The sequence below is a fragment of the Acinonyx jubatus genome, chromosome E1 (genome assembly GCF_027475565.1).
Source record: "Acinonyx jubatus isolate Ajub_Pintada_27869175 chromosome E1, VMU_Ajub_asm_v1.0, whole genome shotgun sequence".
NCBI lineage: Eukaryota > Metazoa > Chordata > Mammalia > Carnivora > Felidae > Acinonyx > Acinonyx jubatus.
The window spans coordinates 35,912,657-35,932,651 of record NC_069397.1 but is presented as its reverse complement, the minus strand read 5'-3'; the positions used below and the strand labels follow the sequence as shown (position 1 = coordinate 35,932,651).

Sequence of the window (19,995 nt, the reverse complement as noted above, 5' to 3'; positions counted from 1 at the left end):
GACTGAGGTTGAGAGAAAACCTTTGAAATTGAGCTGATTTTTTTTTTTTTTTTTTTTTTTTTTTGGTCTTAGTGGGTGGCAGAGCTGAATTGGGATTTGGGCCAGGAGCCAGGGGATCTGAGCAGGCCTGTACCACTCCCAAAAGGCCAGGAGCCTCCTAACAGGACTTAGGCCTAAACTGCTTTCCCTGAAGAGGTTTCTAGAGGCTTTTCTGGCTGGCTGGTGGAAAGCCAGCTGGTAGAGTCCAGCTCGGCCTTTCCCTTACTCCAGCCCCGTGTGGGATTTCTGGGCCTCCCAGTCCCCCAGACGGGGGGAAAACCTATCCCTTGGCCCAAGTACCGCTGACCAAGCCAGGGATGTAGGTGGCTAAGAGAGGCTGCTGGCAAGCACCCTGCTTTCCCTTCCCTACACCCCAGATCTGTCAAGAATGGTCTAGGGTGTGCCCAGTGATGGGAGAGGCAGGCCCCCAGAGAAAAGACAAGTGGGAGGGCAGTGGAGTAGGGGAAACATTTATTTGACTTCAAGGAAAGCTACAAACAAATACCAAAAGCGAATCACTGAGACAGGCCCGGCAAAGGCAAAGACAGATTTCACACGTAGCACAGCATCCACTCACTCACTACAAATGGTCTTAGAAGCGAACTGGGGGTGGGGGGTGGGGAGGGGATGGGTCTGACCCAGACTATCCCCATATTTACAAGGTTTGGGCCCTCTACTCCAGACCCATGGACTCACAGAGAAATACACAAGACATTTTACACTGAGGATTATTTTTGTTTCCCTACACTCCCAGGCCAGGCCTTGTGGGGCCTACCCAGGCGGCAGGAACCTTACTCTCAAGGTTTACCTTCCCTCTTCTCCATATCACCCTCTTTGGCCCTCCCTGCCCCCTTCCCACCCCAGGACCAAGCCACTGGGAGACTTGGGCCTGGGGAGTGGGGAGGGAGGAGGAGGAGGGTGGAAAGAGACAGTCATGGACTCCATCGCGGAGGCCAGCTCAGCTGGGCCAGGGCGCTGGGCACTACCCCACCTCAACTGCTGCCCCTTAGAGAAGTTTCAAGCTGAAACTCAAAATACAGCGATCATCCTTTTATAAATAAGTTAGAACACAGATGGGGAGGGGAAAGTTCACATTAAACATGCGAGTTTCTTTCTTTCCTGGGGGAAGGAGTGCAACCACAGACACGAACATTCAGAAATACTGGCGGATTTGGGGTGAGTGGAGGGGAGTGGGGAGCATGGAGGGAAAATAATAATAATTATTATTATTAACAATAATAACAAGATTAACCAGTCCAGGAGAGAGGGAGCCACAGGAAGACCTAAGACCGAACGAAAAATCGTAACACAAGGCCGGGACGAGGCAGGCTCGTGGGAACCGGTCCCCAGCGGGCAGTGGCAGCGCAGGGAGGCTTGGAGGGGCCAGGGCTGGGGGCGGCAAGGGCTCTTGGGCCACCCAGGGCTCCTCCCGGCGGGCTCAGGGCTGGAAGGCGCTGCCGGCTGTAGCCAGGCTCATACTTTTCAGTTTGTTGTCTTTCTTCCACTTCATGCGCCGGTTCTGGAACCAGATCTTGATCTGGCGCTCGGACAGGCAGAGCGCGTGGGCGATCTCGATGCGCCGCCGCCGCGTCAGGTAGCGGTTGAAGTGGAACTCCTTCTCCAGCTCTAGGGTCTGGTAGCGGGTGTACGCGGTCCGGGCCCTTTTCCCGTCCGGCCCGGTCATATCTGGAGCAGGCAGAGTAGAGCCGCGAGGCAATGTTATTCCGGTTAAGGGAGGGGGGCACTGGATGGGAGAGGGGCGTGGAGCAGGACCCAGGCGTCCCTGGCACCCAGCTCACCGCAGCTCCAATCCTCCCCACTCCAGACGCCCGCATCCGAGCTCGCTTCTGCACCCCCTTCTCCTGCAGCCCCCACTTCTGCCGGCAGTGAATGCGCCCGGCTTTGTCTCTTGCTCGCTCCCTGTGCCTCACCCTTCGCTGGGCTCAGGCGGCCGCTCGCCCCGGGAGGGAGGAGAGCGGCTGCACTTTTGCCCTGGAAAGCTCGTTTTACTGCTCGCCCCTCCTTTGCTAGCAGCAGCCTCAAAATTTCGGGGGTAAGCACGACCCTTCCCCACGTTACATAAACCCCATCCTTCATCCTATAGCTAGTACAGCTGGGCGAATAAAACCTTAGCCGAATCTGGAGACAAATGATTAAAAATACTCCTCCCCAGCTAAAGACCTAGACCTTCTTTGGCTCTATCCCCCGAGCTGTGAGGACCCTCTTAGAGACTTCTCCCCCCCGGAAAAAAATAATAAATTTATATTTGAGGAAAAGCCAAGCTCTCCTCGCCTCCCCCCCCCCCCCAACCTCCCCAAACGCAGAGAAGGAAAGCCGGGGGGAAGACAAAAAAGGGAGCGAAAGCGACAATTACCATGGCTGATGTGAAGCTTCCTCATCCAGGGGAATATCTGCGGAGTCTGCCCCTCGGGCGCGGCTGTGGAGGTGGCCATGGGCTCTGGCTGTGCCCGAGCTAGGCTCGGGCTGCTTAGCTGGCTCGCCGCTTCCTCAGGCTCCGAGGATGCGCTGGCCTCGTCTATTTCGGTGAAATTGGCGCTGGAGCTGGCCGGGGTCGCCTGGTCGGAGGGGGACGAAGCAGAGGGCTTGGCGCTGTGGCTGTCGCCGTTGGTGCAGGGCAGGGACTCGGGCGAGGACAGGGAGCAGCTCGATGCCGCCTGCCTGAAGCGGGGCTCCTGGGCGGGCGCGGGGAAGGCGCGCGAGCTCTCGCCCACCGCCCCAAAGTGGCTGGAGGAGGCCGAGGAGCGGTTGACGCTGAGGTCCATCCCATTGTAATTGTAGCCGTAAGAGCCGGTGTGCATGGCAGCGGGTTCCCTGTAAGAGCCGCTCAGAGAGCTGCCACTGCCATAATTTAGCAACTGATAGTCCGGGCCATTTGGATAACGCCCCGAGAAGGAGTTTACAAAGTACGAGCTCATTTGGGTGATTTTGGAGGGCTTGATTTGTGGATCGTGGTCGTTATAACCCTGTGCTTCACGATTTATGATGTATTAATGAATTATAGCGATGCACTGTACTTCGTTTTGCTATGTATGCGGCCAAATATGGGGGGGGGGGTTGGAAGGGGGATGGGGGGGCGTTAGAGAATCACGTGCTTTTGTTGACCAGTCGTAAATTCTCGCTGATGACCTCAAGAGGTAATTCATGCTCTATGGTTACAAATAATGACGATCCGAGAATCGTTAGGGCCGATTCAATGCGAGCCTCCGAGAGAGGGGGAAAAAAGGAGAAGGGGGAGAAACCGGGAGAAGGTTGGCGGCGGCCTCTGAGCAGAGCGCGCCACCTCCCGGCGATCGGCGGGAGCGCGGGCCGCAGACTGCCATGGCGGCGACCGCTGCCTCCCTGCTGGCTCCCTGCAAACGCCGGGCGAGAAAAGAAACCTGGGCCAGGCTCACCCGCAGAGTTGAGTCTTTTAGAGGAGGGACCCAGTTGAGCCTTTACCCACTTTCTTGAAAGTGGTGTTAGACTACTGGTGTCCTTCTCCTTGTCATTATTATTATTATTTTCACTCTGGATGAGATGATCAAAAATTGAGTCGCTTTTCCCTTATGTGGGCTTTGCAAGTCTCCGAGTTGGGGAAGGAAATGGTGGGGGGAGGGTTGGAAGATGTGTGAAAAACAATTATTGCAATGCGTTTCCCCCTGAGTTCAGCCCGGCCTGCTTCCTGCCTGGACTGCTGTGGCCCATGCATAGCGTCCAGGCGGAGCTGGCAGGGCTGGGCCGAGGGTTCCACGGAGAAGCTTTCACTTCTGTGCCCTTTAGAAGTTTGGAATCCTCCTCCTGACTTCCTCTTCATCCTTAGCCCAGGCCCGGAAAATGGCAAAGCAGGACAGGGACCCCAGAGGAGGAACAGAGCTGGGGCTAAGCGGCCTAGTTTAGGGGAAGACGGCAGCAGAGTAGGTGCCTGGGGTTTGGGGTTCTGAGAGTCTGGGATGAAGGCAAGACCCTTTCACCAGATGCCCGCTATTGCATTGGGAGGCCCCACTGAAGGCCCCTTGCTGGCATCTGGGTAGTTTCAGAATGTGCTCCGCGGCCCACATCTTCCCTGGAAAGGGGTTCCGAGGACCAGCGGCGCCTTGCTGAGCACGCTGGGCGGCCAAAGACCGCCGCAGCTGGGCTCCTTCTGCTGGATGGCTATTTTCTTTAAAAATAAAAAAGCGAGAGAGAGGGAGGAGGAAGAAAGGAAAACAGTGTCCGCAGATTGCTGCCTGGGTGAGGGTGGGGGTGGGGAGAAAATGGGTCGTTTTTTTGGTTGAGGGCATGAGACCAAAATGCCCCATCACCTGGCCTCCTGCCCTCAAGTGTCCAAGGAGCAGGGGAAAGTCGTGCCCTCCACCCCGCGCCCGCCGGCGCCTTCAAATTCCCCTACTTGTCGATGAGCTCCTGCTTGAGGCAGGAAGGGGCGCCTGGAGCCTTCAGCTGCGCGCGGAGAGATACCCGGTGGCCCCGATTTTAGTCTCCAGAGGCACGGCCGGGAGCCGAGGGCCAAGGCCGGAGGAGATCAGGCCATGTGGACAGGCCAAAGGCTACCGGCTTCGCGATCGTGAGGACAGCAAGGCGCTGCTGAGGCGCCAGACCCTCCTGGCTGTCTCTGCAGGGGCTCCGGGCTCGGGGCCTCGGTCATCCCTCGTGCCACGGACAAACGAGGAAAAGCTAGAGAATGAGAGGGAAACGGCCCTTCTCCGTCCCCCAAGTGTGCACCAGGAGAGGCTGTTTGGAGCCTCAGCACTGGCGAGGCGCGGCGCGGGAGCCTGGGCGGGACCGCTCCAGCCTTTATCTCAACTGTAACTTCCGAGTCGTGTCGGGCCCGCTGGGGCCGACCAGGGCTCCAGCCTTTGCTGAGGAGTTTCCGGCACTGGGACGATGGGGTGGCCTTGGGGGTGGGGGAGTGGCAGGGGAGGAGCAGAGGTGACCGAGCGGCGAGTTTTAACGTCTTTATTATTATTATCATCATCATTATTAATAATATTAATATTATTACCGAAGTATTTCACGTCCAGAGCTAAGACAAGACTACAAACACAACACATAGAAAATTAATAAAATAGAACTTTGTTTTCTTCTGAGGCTCCTCTTCTTACTTCTAGGTAGTATGTGCTCCTTCCAGTGGCTTTAGGGAGGGGGTGGGAGAGAGGTCTGGGGTCAGGGAGTCTTCGAGGCCCCCGCTGAGGGGACTGCGAATCTACCATTGAACCGTGCACCGGGGACATGGACGAAATGAGACGCGACACGGACAAGAGCATTTTGCTCTGCTTCCAGGAAACATCAAGTGAGTCCGGTCCTCAGTTCTCACAGGGGAGCCTGATGGGGCTGAAGCGGGTCCCGCAGGGATGGAGGGGGCGCTCAGGGTGCTGGGTGGGCACAGGCGGCAGGGCCTCCCAGCACCCAATGAGAGCTCTGCGGGCGGGGGTGTCCAGAGAGCGCTGGGCCCCCCCGCACGTGTCGTGCGCTAGAGAGCAGGTCCCCCGGGTCCCCCGCCCGCAGAGCCTTCTCGGGGCTCTCCGAGGCCCTCGGCTCCCCACAGGCCGCTCCCTTCGCGTCCCCCCTCCCTTTCCAACGCCTTCACTCCGCTGGTTTTTCTTCCTCCTCCTCGGCACTGAGCTGAGACGCGCTGAGTAGTTTGCTCTCCTTTTTCCACTTCATGCGCCGGTTCTGGAACCAGATCTTGATCTGCCGCTCGGTCAGGCACAGGGCGTGCGCGATCTCGATGCGCCGCCGCCGCGTCAGGTAGCGATTGTAGTGAAACTCTTTCTCCAGCTCCAGCGTCTGGTAGCGCGTGTAGGTCTGGCGGCCGCGTCGGCCGCTGGGCCCAAAGGAGGAACCTGTTACGCAGAGAGAAGATGCTGAGGCCTGGGGTCAGCGGGGCCAGAACCCCCTCCCCCACTCGACCCTCAGACAAGGACTCTAGCCTGTCCCGGGATGCCCTCCGCTCTCCGAGAGTTCCCTGCTCCCCCCGCCCCCCTCTTTCACTCCTCCAGCGCCCCCTCCAGATTCCCTCCGGGTCTCCCAGGCCTGTGCCTCTGGTCTAGACTCCAGGTGGGGGATGGGAGGAGGGCTTAAAATCCCACCTGAGCCGAGGAGGAGGGGCTGGGGAAGCACTGGCCAGGTGTGTCTCTTCCTAGCCTCATCTTTTCTTTCCATCTATCTGGCTCCCCCACCACCCTGTGATAGATTCCAGCCCTTAATCCGTAATGACGTGGATCGATCCATAGTCGGCATTAACGGCTCCTCACTTTCGTGTCCCACTAATGGACATCAATTTGGGACTTCAGGCCGACAAATAATCCAACCTGAGACCCAGGCGCCTGCTTCTCCCTCTCTCCCCCTCCGCCTGCCTGCGCCTGCTCCCTCTCCCTTTCTTCCCCTTATTCGCCCTCCCTCCTCTGACTACCACCCCTTTCCTGGTGCCTCCTCCTTCCCCAGCCCCGGACCCCCAGGGAAACACAGTCCGGGACAGACTCAACTCTCCCTCGCCAGCGTCACGCCGCCCCCCTTCCTATGACGCACTCCGTTTTTAATGGAACCGTCTTCGGGTGGGGGACCCGACCAGGGCTGGGGGCACGAGGGAAAGCCACGCCAGTGGCTGCGGCCCCTGCCCCCTCCCCTGCCCTGGAATCCGGCTCTGGCGTGGCGCTCCGGGAGAGCCCACTCGCTCCCCCTGGCTCCCAGTGCAGCTGGGACTTTGCAAACTTTGTAACTCCTGAGGGCCAGAGGGCAGAGCCGGAGACCCGGGGCAGGCGCCCAATCCTCCCTTAGCTCCTAACTGAGATGCCCACCCAGCACCCCGGGGGGGCGGGCGGGAAGGAAGTGGGGGCGCTACTTCTGTCCCCGGGGGTGGGGGCCCGCGGGGGTCGGGGCGGCCGCGGGAGGGCTCACTCACTGTTGCACGAATTCATCCGCTGCATCCACGGGTAGACCGGGGTGGAGCACTTCTGCTCCTCCGCCTCGCCGAACACGCTCTTGTCCTGCGCACAGTCTGACTTCCGCGGCTCAGGGTGGAACCGGGGCGGCTCTTCGGCGCCCGAGAGCGCGCAGGCCGACTCCTTCTCGCGGTAGAAGGCCGGCGCCGGCCCGTAGTCGCAGGGCGCCGCTCGGCCGTAGCCGCCGCCAGCGGGCGGGTAATAGGAGGAAGCGGCAAAGCCCTTGTCCTGGCCGGGCCCGGGCCCGTAGGGCGCGGGGTAGTGCCTCAGCGGGTCCGCATAGCCCGACGAGTAGAGCGGTAGCTGGCCCAGGAAGGACTCCTGCCCGCTGGCCAGAGTGACGGGGAAGGTGGAGTTCACGAAATAGGAACTCATTGGGAGGGGAGGCGCGCTCGGCCGCTGCTGCTCCGCCGGGTTTATGATTTGTTGTGTTTTATAGTCCGAGCGCCGCGCCTATTAGTAGTATATCTGAGATTGGGTTTTAGCTGAGGGGGGATGGCGAGGTGCCAGTGAGGGCCAGAAGGAAATACAACCATCTGATCCAACACTGACCAATGGCAGAGGCAGGAATTGTCAAATAGCACCCAGGAGGAGCGCAGCCCGCGCGAGGGACCCGCGCACAAACCTATCAACCTTTTTTTTTTTTCCCTCCTTCTTCTCCTTCTCCCCTCTCTCTCTCTCTCTCTCCCCCCGACAACACAACGCGTCCTGTTCCACCTACGTAGGATCTGCGAAAGAGGCGTCTGTGCCTTGGAGGGAGGAGGGAGCATTTGGATTGAGACCACCCCATCCCCCAGTGATTAAATAAATATATCCCTCCCCTCCCCACGCAGGATAGGAAAAAGTTAATTGTGTTTTCAGAAAAGTTAACCCCTGCGTGGCTTGAGCCCCGTTCCCTCAAGGGAAGGGTGGGTAAATGTCCCCCGAATGAATCTCCGCGTGGTGAGGAGAGAACTAAAGGAAAAGGTTTGTTTCTAGGGTTTTGTGTAGGTAGAAAAGGAGAAGACTTCACTGTTTAGCATCGCTTTCAGAAAGAGAGGCGAAGAACAGGAAGCACTCTCCTTCCCAGGTGAAAACTGTTTTTCCTGCTTCTCAGGTCTACTCTGTCTCCTCCAAGCCTGGGTTTATTATTCTGGCTTCTTCACAATTCTTATGGTCTGAAGGGCAGGCCAGAGCCCAGAGGACCCAGAAGTCTGGGAAATAGGAGGGTCTGAGCCCAAGGTTCTCCCTCCAGCTCTGTGGCTAGGTTAAGCTAAGCGAGGCTAGGAGCTTCTTGGAAGGCTACAGCGGCTGCCCAAGACGTCCTGCCTGGTTCCAGCATCTGCTGCTTGCTCTTGGAATGGGAAGGGGCACTGGGGAAAGGGAATAGCCTTCTCTTCACTTGTGGGATAGGGAGAGGAAGAGGAAGGGACATCCCCCAGCCTAGGTTCCCCTGATCCCTACCCTGCCTGCAACCCTCACTCCACCCCCACCCCCTACCCCCCAAATCATTAGAATATCCTGGGCTACAGATTCTTAAGAATCAAAGATATCTCAGTACGTCTGGGTGCAGGGAAGAAATTGTTCCCCCTCCAATTCTGGGTCCTCAAAACTGCCTAATATTTGAGGCAATCAGAGACAGCCAGGAAGAGAGGGGACCTTGCTCCTTTTCCAGGTCTCTTCAGAAGCTGGCAGGTCTCTTTAAAATGAATTTTTTTCCAAGACTCGGTTTGGGCTTCGTTTTGTAAGGAGGGAGAGGTGTTCAGGTCCTCCTGGGGACTCAGCAGGCAGCTTACAACTATCAGCCCGAATCCCCTCTCCAAAGGCTCACCACCCTTCTGTCAGACTCTCAGTGTCTCTCCAGTCCCTCCCACATCTCATATTTGTGTCACCAGCTTTGCTGCTGCACAGGCTTGAGTGTGAGAAAGAGTGCTCATCTCTGTTCCTCTCTCTCTCTCTCTCTCTCTCTCTCTCTCTCTCTCTCTCTCTCATCTAAGGAAAATGAGCCTTGAAGCCAGGCTGGAAGACTGAATCACAATCTGTTTTCAACATTCTAACTATGCACATGGAAGCCAGGCACTAAAGGTCGATAATGTTCAGACCTGAGTTCAGGAATGAGTCAGGATGTGTGACAAAATCTGATGATGAAGGGGCCAGCTGACTGTCTGCTATCTCATACTTTGGGTTCCTTTTTGTGGGCCAGGTTTGCCCACTAAAGATGACACAAGATACTAGGGAAAGTGGTTGGGATACTAGGGAAAGGGCTGAGCTTGGTGACCAAAAGTGGGAAATTGGTTGGTTGCACAGTGGCCTACAAGGATCCCGGAACTCGGGAATGCTTCTAGGCTATACCTTCATGGCCACATAGTGATCCCTGGATGTCCCACCAATCACTTCCTAGCCCAACTTGGGGGGGGGGGGAAGGGGGTTATCAAAATTTAAGAAAATAAACTCAAGTCTTCTAATGATGAAGAATCCTAAGTGCCCCAATCTAGCTGTGATTGGGCCAACTCCTAGAGAGGAATAGGGAACATTTGGGGTGGGGGAGCAAGGTCAGGGGGGTGCCTGTATGCACCTCCCTCCTCCTTGCCACTGAGGCTAGGCCTTGGGCCATATCTGTCCTGCCTCCTCCCTGGTCACAGTGTCCCCTTCCTAGAAATGCACAATGTGGGCTTTGCTGTGGAGTCGGGACTAAGTAGGATGCTGTAAGACAGGGAGACTTCCCTGATACAGAAGCATGAAAATAATCTCCTTATCCTTAGAGCCACAGCCCCAAATTAACCTCACCTCTGCAGGTTGCCTGTCACGAGATGGAGCCCGAAGCAGGGCCTGGGCGCCTGGAGTCCGGCATGAAAAGAAATAGCGCCTCATCGCTCTTATCTAAGCCCAGAGGTATTTATGAGCGTTTATTCGTCTGATCCGTTTGTTTGGGAGAAAGAGCAGACAGGGCCCGGCCAGAGGCCGCCTGGTCTCTGGAGCCAGATCTCTACGAATCTGTCTGTGGTTCGGTCCACTGCCGTCTGTCTGTCTCCAAGGGGGAATATGTAAATACCCAGCAGGCACAGCCGTCTGCCAGTCTGGGGTGTCTCTCCCAGCCTCATTGAGGAAGTGTGTATATAGAGAGATGGATATAAATGTGTACCAAGTCTTGAGTACGCACCAGAAGGATTGTACAGAAACCCCACAGGCAGAATTTATAATTGTAATATTCTATGCCGTAGATCCGAGCTCCTCTGGATGCGCACGCATTTTCATTTCCCAGGGAAATGTCCGAGTTGTGCTCAGCAACTGAGTAAAATTCTCCTGCACCGGTAACCTCAGGGAGGGGTTTTTGCCAGTATGTGTACGGAGGAGAGGAGGATTGAGACACTGTCCAAGTTTCCCATTTCCTCACAGCTACAAAGCTCCCCCCACCTCCGGCTCATTGGGTTGTGGACATCTTCCCCCAGCCCACTCCCAATTCTGGCTGGGATGGAGCGAATGAAAATAACTCGACTCAATTCTTCCCCTAGACTCTGTGATTCTCTGAATTTGGGAAACATAAATGTTCCCAGAGGGAGTTCCCAACCTAGGGGAGCTGTTTACTAGGGATATTGCCTTAAAATTAGCCCGCCCAAAGCGCCGGTACAAAGACCTCATTTCCATTATGCAAATGAACGGCACCGTCTCTGATCTTGGGGGGTGGGATGGGCGGTGACGCTCAGCTCACTCTCCCTGTTCCCGGCACCCAGGTCCATGGGCACCCCAGGAGCCCCAAAGTGTTTCAAACCCCTGTACCAGCCACCTTCCCTCCCTACCTGTCCTTCGGATTGCCCACAAGAAAGAGGGGCCCGAGACTTTCCGGGCAGGCTCCCTCGGGGCCTCCGCGCTGGGCCGGGCCTTCTGGCCTCGGAAAGTCACTCTTTCTGCCCAAATGCTGAAAGGGCAGCTCTCCTGTGGTCCAGACTCTGGAGGCGCCACAGCCGCTGGGTTTGCCCCCCAGCACCGCCGGCCCCCCTCCACCTCGGCAGTTCTGGCCCAGACCCTAGTAACACCTCGGCCTGCCTGGCACCGCAGGCAATTTCCTGGAGCCCCCGCCCAGGAACTGGGGCCACAGCACCTTGAAAGGAGCGGCCAGAGCTTCCTCCTGTGGCTTGAAAGCCCGAGCTAATCAGTAACCCGTGAGACAGGGGCCAATATTCAAACTCGGCAGCGGAGGCCCCGTACCCCTGCCCTCGCCACCCCCTTCTGGGAGAGCAGTCGGGTTAAGCGGGTGTGAGGGGTCCTGCAAGAACGGAAATCACAATGGTCTGGTTCCTTAATGATTGATCCCTGCTCCCACTCCCAATTTTTACCCAAAGCATATTTGTGTCGATTTTGCTTGAAACGGTCGAGAATGGGGGAGGGGACCCACACTCACTTGCAGACACCAACAGTTTCCAGAAAATTCGGCTCAATTCCTTCACCACGGACTCACCGGCCAACCCGGAGAACACAGACCCGGTCTGTCTTTAGACAGCCGAGTGGAACTGCGGGACCGGCGCCTCCCCTGCTGGCCCCCTCCTTTGGCCGAAAAGAAAACCAAATAAACCTTGAACAGCCTTGGCCTCGCATCTCCCGAGCGGCCCGGATGATCCCCTCTGTAGCCTTGGAGGGGTAGGAGGGTGAGGACTCTCGACTCTGATCCCCCAACCCTTTGGTTCAGGGCCCCCTGCCCGCGGGATGCAGTATTAGTCCTTTTTAAATATGTCCTAGAAAAAGCCGCTTTCCCAGCCAGCCGCTGGGTTTGGAGCTGGAATGGGGCGGGCCAGGAGGAAGGGACACTTGTTTTCTAATCCACACGCGGAATGGCGGGTACCAAGATCCAGCGGAAAGCGACAATCTGGGCCCGAAGTCCCCGCAACCCGCCGAACCTGAGCAGCAGGGGCTCCGGGCGTCGCGCACGGTTCAGGCAGTGAGTGTCGCCCGGCTTGCGGCGCCGAAGCCGCATGTCTCCGAACGGACGGTAGATGGCAGCAAACCGCATAATTTGGGTCAGAGCAAACTGTCTAAGGGATGATTTATAACCACACCAAGACTACAGGAGAAAAAGACCTTCAGTCTGGATGGGTTTGGGGAATTTTTCCTTTGAGAATAGGCCCCGAGTACCGTGGGTGCTGGCCGAGAACTTCCCTCGCTGTGCAGCCGAGGGTCCCCGCAGGTACCCAGTCCGGGCCTGCTCCTAGGCATCTACCTGTGCCTCCAGGGACCCCCCTTCCCGTGCCACAAGTGGCCTGCATCCCTCTCTTCCCAGCTCAGGATCCAGAATGCCAATATCCCCCTACCGACCCCCATCCCCCGCGATCCCTGGGCCACCAGAGGCCCCAGGCCGAACGCTCTGCATTTGGTCTTTAAAAAGAGGAAAGCAATCACCTATTCGTGCAAACCAAACTAAATCATAGTCTCTCCTGCCCTCCACACCCCAAACCGCTTATCTCTCCGCTGGCAGCTTCCCCGGAAGCCCTCCCACTCACTCTGTTTTTAGGTTCTCACCAGCTTTCCCCTTCTTCCACCCCACCAGCTACTTTAGGAATTTCGGTCTCCCTCCCAACGATCCTTCTCCCCCCTCCTCCCCACCCCCAGGAGGCCTGGCTGGAGAATGAAATCAGGCGCCGGAGGGACAGGACTAGCTGTCTGAGCTCAGCGCCAGGCAGCTTTCCAGTCCGGACACCATCAGGTTCCCTAACTGGGTTTTCTTTTTGATTTTCTTCTGCTGCTGCTTCTTCTTCTCTCTCTGTCCCTCCCTGTTTTGTTTTTGTTTTTGTGTACAAGCCTCAAACACAACAACACACTCCACAGCTTCTTCACAATCACCACGGTTGGATCCGGGGAAAGTTTGAGGTGTTCCCACCTGAGACACACACATGGCAATTTCCTCCACCGAAATCCACACACCCATAAAACACAAGTAATAGAATCAATATTGCACAGACACCAACACGCTGTGACCTACCGCGTTAAAAACCACAAAACTGTCTCCCTGCAGAGCGACGCTCCCTCCTGCGGGAGTGGCGACAGACCTGGGCATTCTCAGGCTGGCTTCCTGGGGGGAGGGGGTCTCCCTCGATGTTGGTGCCTCCACCCACAGCCCTTGAATTTCAAAAATGTCTCCGTAAGGGAGATAATGAGCATTTCTCTGTGAATTGTTCTTTCTGTGTCCCTCTAGCCGCCGCCTCCTCGCCCTCGCGGGCCTCTGCGGACATTCCAGGCCCTCCAGAGACCAGAACGTCCCTCGGCACCACCTCCCCTTGTGCCAATGCCGCCGGGAAACCGCCGATACCCATGCCGGGCAAGAGAACTGCGCGGGGGGCAACTGGGGGAGGCCGGAACAAGGGGGGGTGTGGTGGGAGGGGGAGGGGGCGCGCACCCACAGAGGCCATAGCGACAGGCTTCTAGGGCGCCCTGGAGCCCAGACGCCCCCATCGTCTCCTTTGCAGCCCCCTCGCTTGAGCCTCTCTTCCCAGCTTAAAAAGGCGACTTAGAGCTCGCCTCCGTGGTCCCTTTTCGGTTCCTCCTCCCGTCTTCCCTGCCTTGGCTCCCCCTCCAGGAAGCAGCCACCCCTCTCTCTCCGGCCACCGAATTTCCTGGGAAGCCTCTCCCTGAAGTGCCCAGAGGTGGGGTTCAGCCCCCGTCTTGGAGAGAGGGGGGGAGACGGAGACAAACCCAAGCCCCACCCCCTACAAAATCGATGCAAAAGAATAAGAAGAGAATTGTAGAATCTCCCTTACCTTTGTAGACCTTGGGATTTCTCTCCTCCGATTGATAGGGGTGAGGAGGAAGGAGGGGGGAAAAGCGTTCTGTTTCTTCTTCATCTTCCAGATAATATTGTCCCAACCTGAGAGCCGTCGCTTCCCCTTCTCTGACTTGGGAGAGAGGGTGTTTCGCTTTTCTGACATTTGCATAGAAAATGGAGTAAGTTCTGGCTTTGAAAAATGGTATCAGGCTGCAGTCCTGGGCAGATTGTCCATTTACCCTCCATGATGACTAAAATCCCAGATCAGCAAGCAAATCAACTTAGAAATTAAAATTATTTTTGGTTCTCTCTTTTGTGTAATTCCCACCCCTCCTTCCCTCTCTCTCTCTCTCTCTTCTTCTTTCCTCTCCCTCTCTCTTCCTCTCTCTCTTTTTCTTTATCGAGTGATACTGAAGTATAAAAATATCAAGAGGCTGGAGCCCTGAAGGACGACAGTGCTCCGACCTAGGTGTGGTGTCCAAAAGAATGCTGCATTATAACCACCAGGGAAATGATAAAAAGTTCATGTTCACGATCGCCCGGCCACATGACCGGCGCCGGCCAATCGCTGGATTCAACCACTCATAAACTTCTATCACAAAGTTGTAAATTTTCATAAAACAACAAGGAATTTATTGCATTTCTTCATGGCTGCTCCACCAGCAACCCTTTTCTCAGTCGCCATCTTCTTTTCTTCTCCTTCTCGCTATTTGGGGAAACCCCAGTATGAGAAGGGGTGAGATTTGGGGTGCAGGGAATCAGGCAGAGGAGCCACAAGGGTCCATCTGGGAAGGGGATTCTTTCCAGAACCTCCCTATTCTCACAGGAGCTCTGCCCCCTCTTCTAGTAAGAATTCACCCCAAATCCTCCACACAGGGGCCATTCTAAGATAGTCTTGGGGTGAGTCTGGGCAGCGGCAGGGATCCAGAATTGCCACTTGCATCAGGGCAAAATGAAAGCTTCAGTGCCCCCTCTCCCCTTCTGAATGCCCCCCTCATTCCCAGCCCTCTAGATGGCAAGACCCCCACCTGTGAGGCTTGTGGCATTGCGGGTGTGGGGGCCCTAGATCCCCCAGGGCCTAGTTTTTGCCCGGGAAAGAAAGGTAGTCCTGATAGAGGCCAAGGCAGACAGGCTAGCAGCCAGATTCTCGCCTCTGCACCCCAGAAATTAGAAGAGGATGAAGCCGGATCCCTGCCTCTCGCGCCCAAATGCCCGCACACCCAGGTTCCCAATGACAGCTCTGTGTGCTCTCAGGGGGTTCTGCCGTCATTAATGGGGGAAACTGCAGGTCCAGGGGACTTTTACTTACAAATTCAAATTAAACAGATCCTCCTAAAATGCGCTTCCCTTCCAAACTGCTTCCCTCCCCCCACCTCTGTCCCCATACCTGTTCTTTACATTTAAAGGATCCAAGGTTTACAATCGAATAAATTCTAAACCTCAGCTCCACAGGTCTAGATGCCTAGGCGCCGTCTTCCAGGTTTACGTTCCTCAATCAAGGGGTGTTTTGGAGGAAAACAAACAAACAAACAAACACCACCAACAACCAACAAAATCCACCCCGTGTTTCCCAGGTCCCCTGAAATACTCCTGTATTTTGAATTGAGCTACCAGCGCCCAGATGCAGGAAACGAAATTACATCCCCCCACACATGTTTTTTTTCTCTTTTTTCTCTTTCTCTCTACTCCGGAGAAGATTCCAGGTTGCCGGCCGCGCGGACCGCGGGTAGCAAGGCGCGGAGGAAGCCGGCGGAGCTGCGGCGGGAGGCGCGGCCGGCTCGGAGCGGCCCGGCTGCGGCCACACTAGCCGGGTAAACTTGCCCCGCTCAGGTTCTCGTTCTCAGGGCTCATTCCCCACCATTTTAAAGTATTATTCGGATCGCTGTGTTAATTTAGATGAGAGAAATTAAAATGCACGAAAGCAAAAGAAGTGGAAATAAAAGAACCGAACAGGTCTTGCGGAAAATGTGTGCCTAGTGAGCGGGAAGCCCGAAGCGCCCTGGCTTTGGAGGCCGCCTTGGGCCGGCCGTGCGTCTCTGGTCGCCGGCCCGGCTTCTGCTCAACGCCGCCCAGGAAGCGGGAGGGGATCTGGGGGGGTCACTTTCCCTTTCCTTCCACTCTTCCTTCCTATGGGGCCTAACACTTTGGATTTCAGCTCTGCGTTTGGGCCCCAGCCTGGTCTGAAGGCCTGGACGAGGAAGAGTTCGCGTAGCTGTGGGCGTTTTGTTTTGCGAACGTGTGCGACTGGGCGTGCGGGCTCGTGGATGTGCTTCCTTGGGGGGCGAATGTGAATCCGTGTTTATAAGCCAGCGTGTGAATGTACGTTGGTATGCATAAATGTTTCTGTGAGTGAGTGTGAATGTGTGTTTACTCGTGAGTGTGTGTGAACGTGAATGCGTGCGTTCCCCGGGTCGAGTTGGGGATGTGTGGATGCCTGTATGTTTATTTATGAACGTACGAGTAGGGGTGTTTATTGGCGACTGTGTGGCGATGTATATATTTCTGTATGTGTGATGTCAGCCTGTGAATGTGTGTCATCCGTGCATTTGTGTATGTCAGCGTGTGTAAAGGGGATGTGTGTGTGATATCAGGGTTCGCTGGCTAGTAGCCCCCAGAGCAAGGAGGAGGAAAGAGAGCCGACCCCAAGCACAGAAAGAAACGACTAGCAGCAGAAGTTGAAGCCAAGAGGCTCTGGGATGCATAACCCTGACCCTCTCTGTCCCCCACCCCTGGTTCTGGGGAAACACAGAAAATAAGGTATCTGTTCATTTTTAAATTGTGTTTTATTTCTCCATCCTTCAGGTACACATACAACGTAAAGAGGATCACGGGGGCTCATGGGAACAAGGAGCATCGGGCAGGCCAGGTGCACAGAGGGGACACTTGAGCTAGTCGGTGGGTCCATGGGGCTCCCTAAGGCCCCTTCAGTGCCGCTACTGGGAAGTCAGGGGGGCTCAGGAGGACGGAAACCACACACTGTAAGTCCAGACCCACAGACCACAAAGACAGCGTCAAAGAAAGGGGTTTACAAAACAGCAAGATTTTACAAAGACCTTACAATAGCGACATAGAAAAGGGGCGGCAAATCCCAGAAAGCTACAGAACAGGTAGATGATGTCCTCATATCGTACAAAACAAACCCGACGGACGTTTCTATAGGTAGTATTTTTTTTTTCAGTGTTAAGAAACCAAAATTTCACCTTCTCTCCTTAAAAACTTTTCAACTGCTTTCCACTATTTAAATAGTTTTCCCCCTCCCGATTTAATTTGAGTTTCCTGGATCAGTTCTCAGAGCTGGGCTTCACCTCTCTCCCTGTCTCAGCTCTCTTCCTCTGCCCTTTCTCCGGCTCTCACTCTTCCTCGTCCTCCTCCACCTCAGCCTTGTCCTGGCCTGTGGCCCCAGGACCCGCCGTCTTGTTCTCCTTTTTCCATTTCATGCGCCGGTTCTGGAACCAGATCTTGATCTGTCTTTCGGTGAGGCAGAGCGCGTGCGCGATCTCGATGCGCCTCCGGCGGGTCAGGTAGCGGTTGTAGTGAAACTCCTTCTCCAGTTCCAGGGTCTGGTAGCGGGTGTAGGTCTGGCGCCCTCGCTTTCGGTCAGTCCCTGCACATAATATTTAAAGGAGAATAATCAGTGCATGTAGGAGAAGCCACGAGAAGTGGTTGGGAGAGCCCATTTCTCCACGAAGCCAGATTCTTATTTTCCATACCCCCAGCGTGTGCAGGCTTTTCTACAGGCCTCCTGAGGCAAACATCCCCACTTTCCACCCAGAAAGTCCTCCAGCCTCAGGCCTCTGGATGAAAGATTTAGCCTGCTGGCTCTTGTGGGATGAAGGAAGGTTAATCCTCCCATCACCCCTGGGACCAAGGACCCCAAGCCTCCCTTTTGGGATAGTGACTCTGATGTCTTTAGGGCAATGGGGCAATGGAAACCATAGAAGTGACCCTGGAGTGGGGCTCTAGGCCTGACCTGAGTGCTTTTCCCAAAAAGAAAAGGAAACAAAGGAGCCTTATAGACCCAGTCTCTCTCTCTCTCTCTCTCTCTCTCTCTCTCTCTCTCTCTCTCTCTCATACACACACACACACACACACACACACACACACACACACACACACAGCCTGTTGTGGTATGAGGCAGAGGTGAGAATTTGCAGATTTCCTTGGAGCTCAGAGTTGGCCTGAGAGCAGTTGCCCTCTGATGACCATTTTCCAGTGAGTGGCTGAGGTTCAGACAGGGCCAGGCTGTCCTGCCTGCCCACCTGCCCAGACGACCCAGTTCTCCAAATCAATATTTGAGCCTCCAGGAAGGAAGGCACAGGGGAGACAGCAGCCTGGTTTGGGGTGGAACGTGGAGTATCAGGGTGGTGGGGGCTGAAGGCCAGAGGAGAGCTTTCCAGGTTAGGCCAAAACCCTGAGGAGCCTTGGGAGAGGCTGCACTGGGGGCGGTGCCGATGCCAGCCCTCCTGGGAAGTAGACGTGGGAGGAGGGACTAGGGGCCCTAATTTCAAGTCAGATAAAAGCCAACGTGAAATGTTTACGAGCAGAAAAATTTGGGCTTTGATAAATCAACTGGAAAGGCAGTTGAATTATGGAGCAGGTAATGGGGACAGTGACCGCCAATACGGATGGTGTAGGAGCTGGGCTGCTTCTGGCTGGATTAGGAGCCTCTGACCACAAGTCTTGGGCCTTCTGAACCTTGGGGTTGGGCCCTGAGACCAGGAAAGCATTAAGAAAGATGTCTGGTTTCGGGCTAGTCAGGAGACTCTACTCTCTTGGGGCTCCTGCAGTAGCCTCTTCAGTGGCCTGCACTCTCTAACTTCTGATTTGGCTCCATGGAGACCCTCTCCTAAGAGGACATTCACCTTTCTGGAATGATAACCTGCAAACTTGCTGGCCACTTCTCCAGAGGCACTTAGGAACCCTAGGAGGGGGCACCTGAGGAAGCCAGCTGTACTCCTATGAGGCTGCTCCCCCTTTCTCTAGCTCTGCTTCCCCCTTCCCAAGTTCACTGGGGGGTCAGGAGCCTCGTCTCTCTTGGTCTCAGCGCCCCTGTCTCCACCTGCCTCTCTGGCTCTGTGTCCCTGGCTGGATCTTCATCTCTTCTCATACCCCCTCCTCCCGCCAAGCCTCTAGAGCCCACCTCTAATTGTCCAGAAGGGAATAATGGGGGAGCGGGGTTGGCTGGGAAGGAAGGGGGAGGGGAGAATTGCTGAGCGCTGCGGCCCCCTCCCCCAGACCTCCAAGCTGGGGCTGGGGGACACACCCAGAGCTGAGATCCCCGGCGGGGGAAGGGAGAAGGGAGGGGGGAGACCCTAATGGCTATTCTCTGCAAACCCCAGCCTTCCTCCACAAGACAAACGGCCTCGTCTCCAGCCCGTGCCGGCGCGGCTGATAAATATTTAAAGCTAAAAGGCCGGGAGGAAAGGTGGGGGGCGGGCGGGGGCTCGGAGCGCCACGGCGTCGGCGGAGAGAGATCCGCCAAGGGAGCAGAACGAGCCTGAGAGCACCGATCAAAAAATGGGGGTGGGGGCGGCGCGCCGGGCTGCGGCCGAGGGGCTGCCGCGTCCCCCCACGGCCGACCTCCTACCGGAGCATTCTGGACGCGGAAAGGGGCACTCGGCCAGGAAGGGGGCGCCTTCCGGGGAATGTGCCCAGGCCACTGCGGCTCGGGATGGCTCGGTGCGCGGCGTTACCTGAGCTTCGCATCCAGGGGTAGATCCGGAAGTTACTCTCGGCCGCCAAGTCCGAGTCCCTCTGCTCCTTGGCGCCCGCCGCCTTGGCGGAGTCGCCGGGACACACCCCGGAGAGGTTCTGCTCAAAGGGCGCGCAGTGCATGTTGAAGGAACTCGGCTCGAGCCCGTAGCCGGCCGCGTAGACGCCGGCTGCACTCTGGCCCGCCATGCCCCCCCCGCCGGGGTACAAGCCCTGCATCGAGGCGGCGAAGGAAGCGCCCGAACCCGCTCCATAGCCCGGGCGCTGGGGGTTGGAAGCAAACGCGCAAGAAGTTTGTTCAGGGAAGGCTCCGGTAGCGAAAACCGAACTTGCGGCTGGATATTTAGAAAATAAAGCATTCGCATAATACAATGAACTCATAATTTGGCCGGATGATTTGTAGGCAGGGACGTTTTAGTGTCGGTTTTACGAGATTCCTTGATATATTACAGAATTAGAGTCCAGATTTACACCAAAAAGGACCCCCTTTTTCCTCTCCGGACCACGTGACCCCGCCCACGTGACGTGCCCTCCGCCAATGGCCGGGCGGCCTCCCCACGGCTCCCGGTAATGTGG

At 56.2% G+C, this 19,995-nt stretch overlaps 4 protein-coding genes across 6 annotated transcripts in view; all 4 read right to left on the bottom strand.

Moving 5' to 3' along the window:
- HOXB3 (homeobox B3) overlaps window positions 1-14,226 on the bottom strand; it is a 56,728-nt gene extending 42,502 nt beyond the window's left edge. For all 3 annotated transcript variants that reach the window (XM_053212678.1, XM_053212679.1, XM_027033981.2), the window contains exon 1: window positions 13,703-14,226. The gene's annotated coding sequence lies outside the window, so the exon portion shown is untranslated. The remainder of the gene's footprint in view (window positions 1-13,702) is intronic.
- On the bottom strand, window positions 494-4,828 carry HOXB5 (homeobox B5). The gene is made up of 2 exons (XM_027033987.2): window positions 2,414-4,828; window positions 494-1,725 (listed from the first exon to the last, which is right to left on the bottom strand). Exons 1-2 carry the CDS (start codon window positions 2,973-2,975, stop codon window positions 1,478-1,480), a joined length of 810 nt encoding a protein of 269 aa, XP_026889788.1. The 5' UTR covers window positions 2,976-4,828; the 3' UTR covers window positions 494-1,477.
- On the bottom strand, window positions 4,979-8,413 carry HOXB6 (homeobox B6). The gene is made up of 2 exons (XM_027033992.2): window positions 6,938-8,413; window positions 4,979-5,879 (listed from the first exon to the last, which is right to left on the bottom strand). The coding sequence occupies exons 1-2, from the start codon at window positions 7,350-7,352 to the stop codon at window positions 5,620-5,622; spliced, it is 675 nt and encodes a 224-aa protein (XP_026889793.1). The 5' UTR covers window positions 7,353-8,413; the 3' UTR covers window positions 4,979-5,619.
- A 2,245-nt stretch (window positions 14,227-16,471) lies between the features above and the next one.
- Window positions 16,472-19,913, bottom strand: HOXB7 (homeobox B7). Its single transcript, XM_027033993.2, has 2 exons — window positions 19,401-19,913; window positions 16,472-17,311 (listed from the first exon to the last, which is right to left on the bottom strand). The coding sequence occupies exons 1-2, from the start codon at window positions 19,798-19,800 to the stop codon at window positions 17,058-17,060; spliced, it is 654 nt and encodes a 217-aa protein (XP_026889794.1). The 5' UTR covers window positions 19,801-19,913; the 3' UTR covers window positions 16,472-17,057.
- Between the last annotated feature and the right edge of the window lie 82 nt (window positions 19,914-19,995).

Excerpts from the sequence above, each read along its gene's own strand:
- HOXB5 (XM_027033987.2), bottom strand. The coding sequence starts at position 2,975 with ATGAGCTCGTACTTTGTAAACTCCTTCTCGGGGCGTTATCCAAATGGC. Across the intron at positions 1,726-2,413 it reads GAAGCTTCACATCAGCCATG|ATATGACCGGGCCGGACGGG; the intron begins GTAATTGTCGCT and ends TGCCTGCTCCAG.
- HOXB6 (XM_027033992.2), bottom strand. The coding sequence starts at position 7,352 with ATGAGTTCCTATTTCGTGAACTCCACCTTCCCCGTCACTCTGGCCAGC. Across the intron at positions 5,880-6,937 it reads GCGGATGAATTCGTGCAACA|GTTCCTCCTTTGGGCCCAGC; the intron begins GTGAGTGAGCCC and ends TCTGCGTAACAG.
- HOXB7 (XM_027033993.2), bottom strand. The coding sequence starts at position 19,800 with ATGAGTTCATTGTATTATGCGAATGCTTTATTTTCTAAATATCCAGCC. Across the intron at positions 17,312-19,400 it reads CCCCTGGATGCGAAGCTCAG|GGACTGACCGAAAGCGAGGG; the intron begins GTAACGCCGCGC and ends TATTATGTGCAG.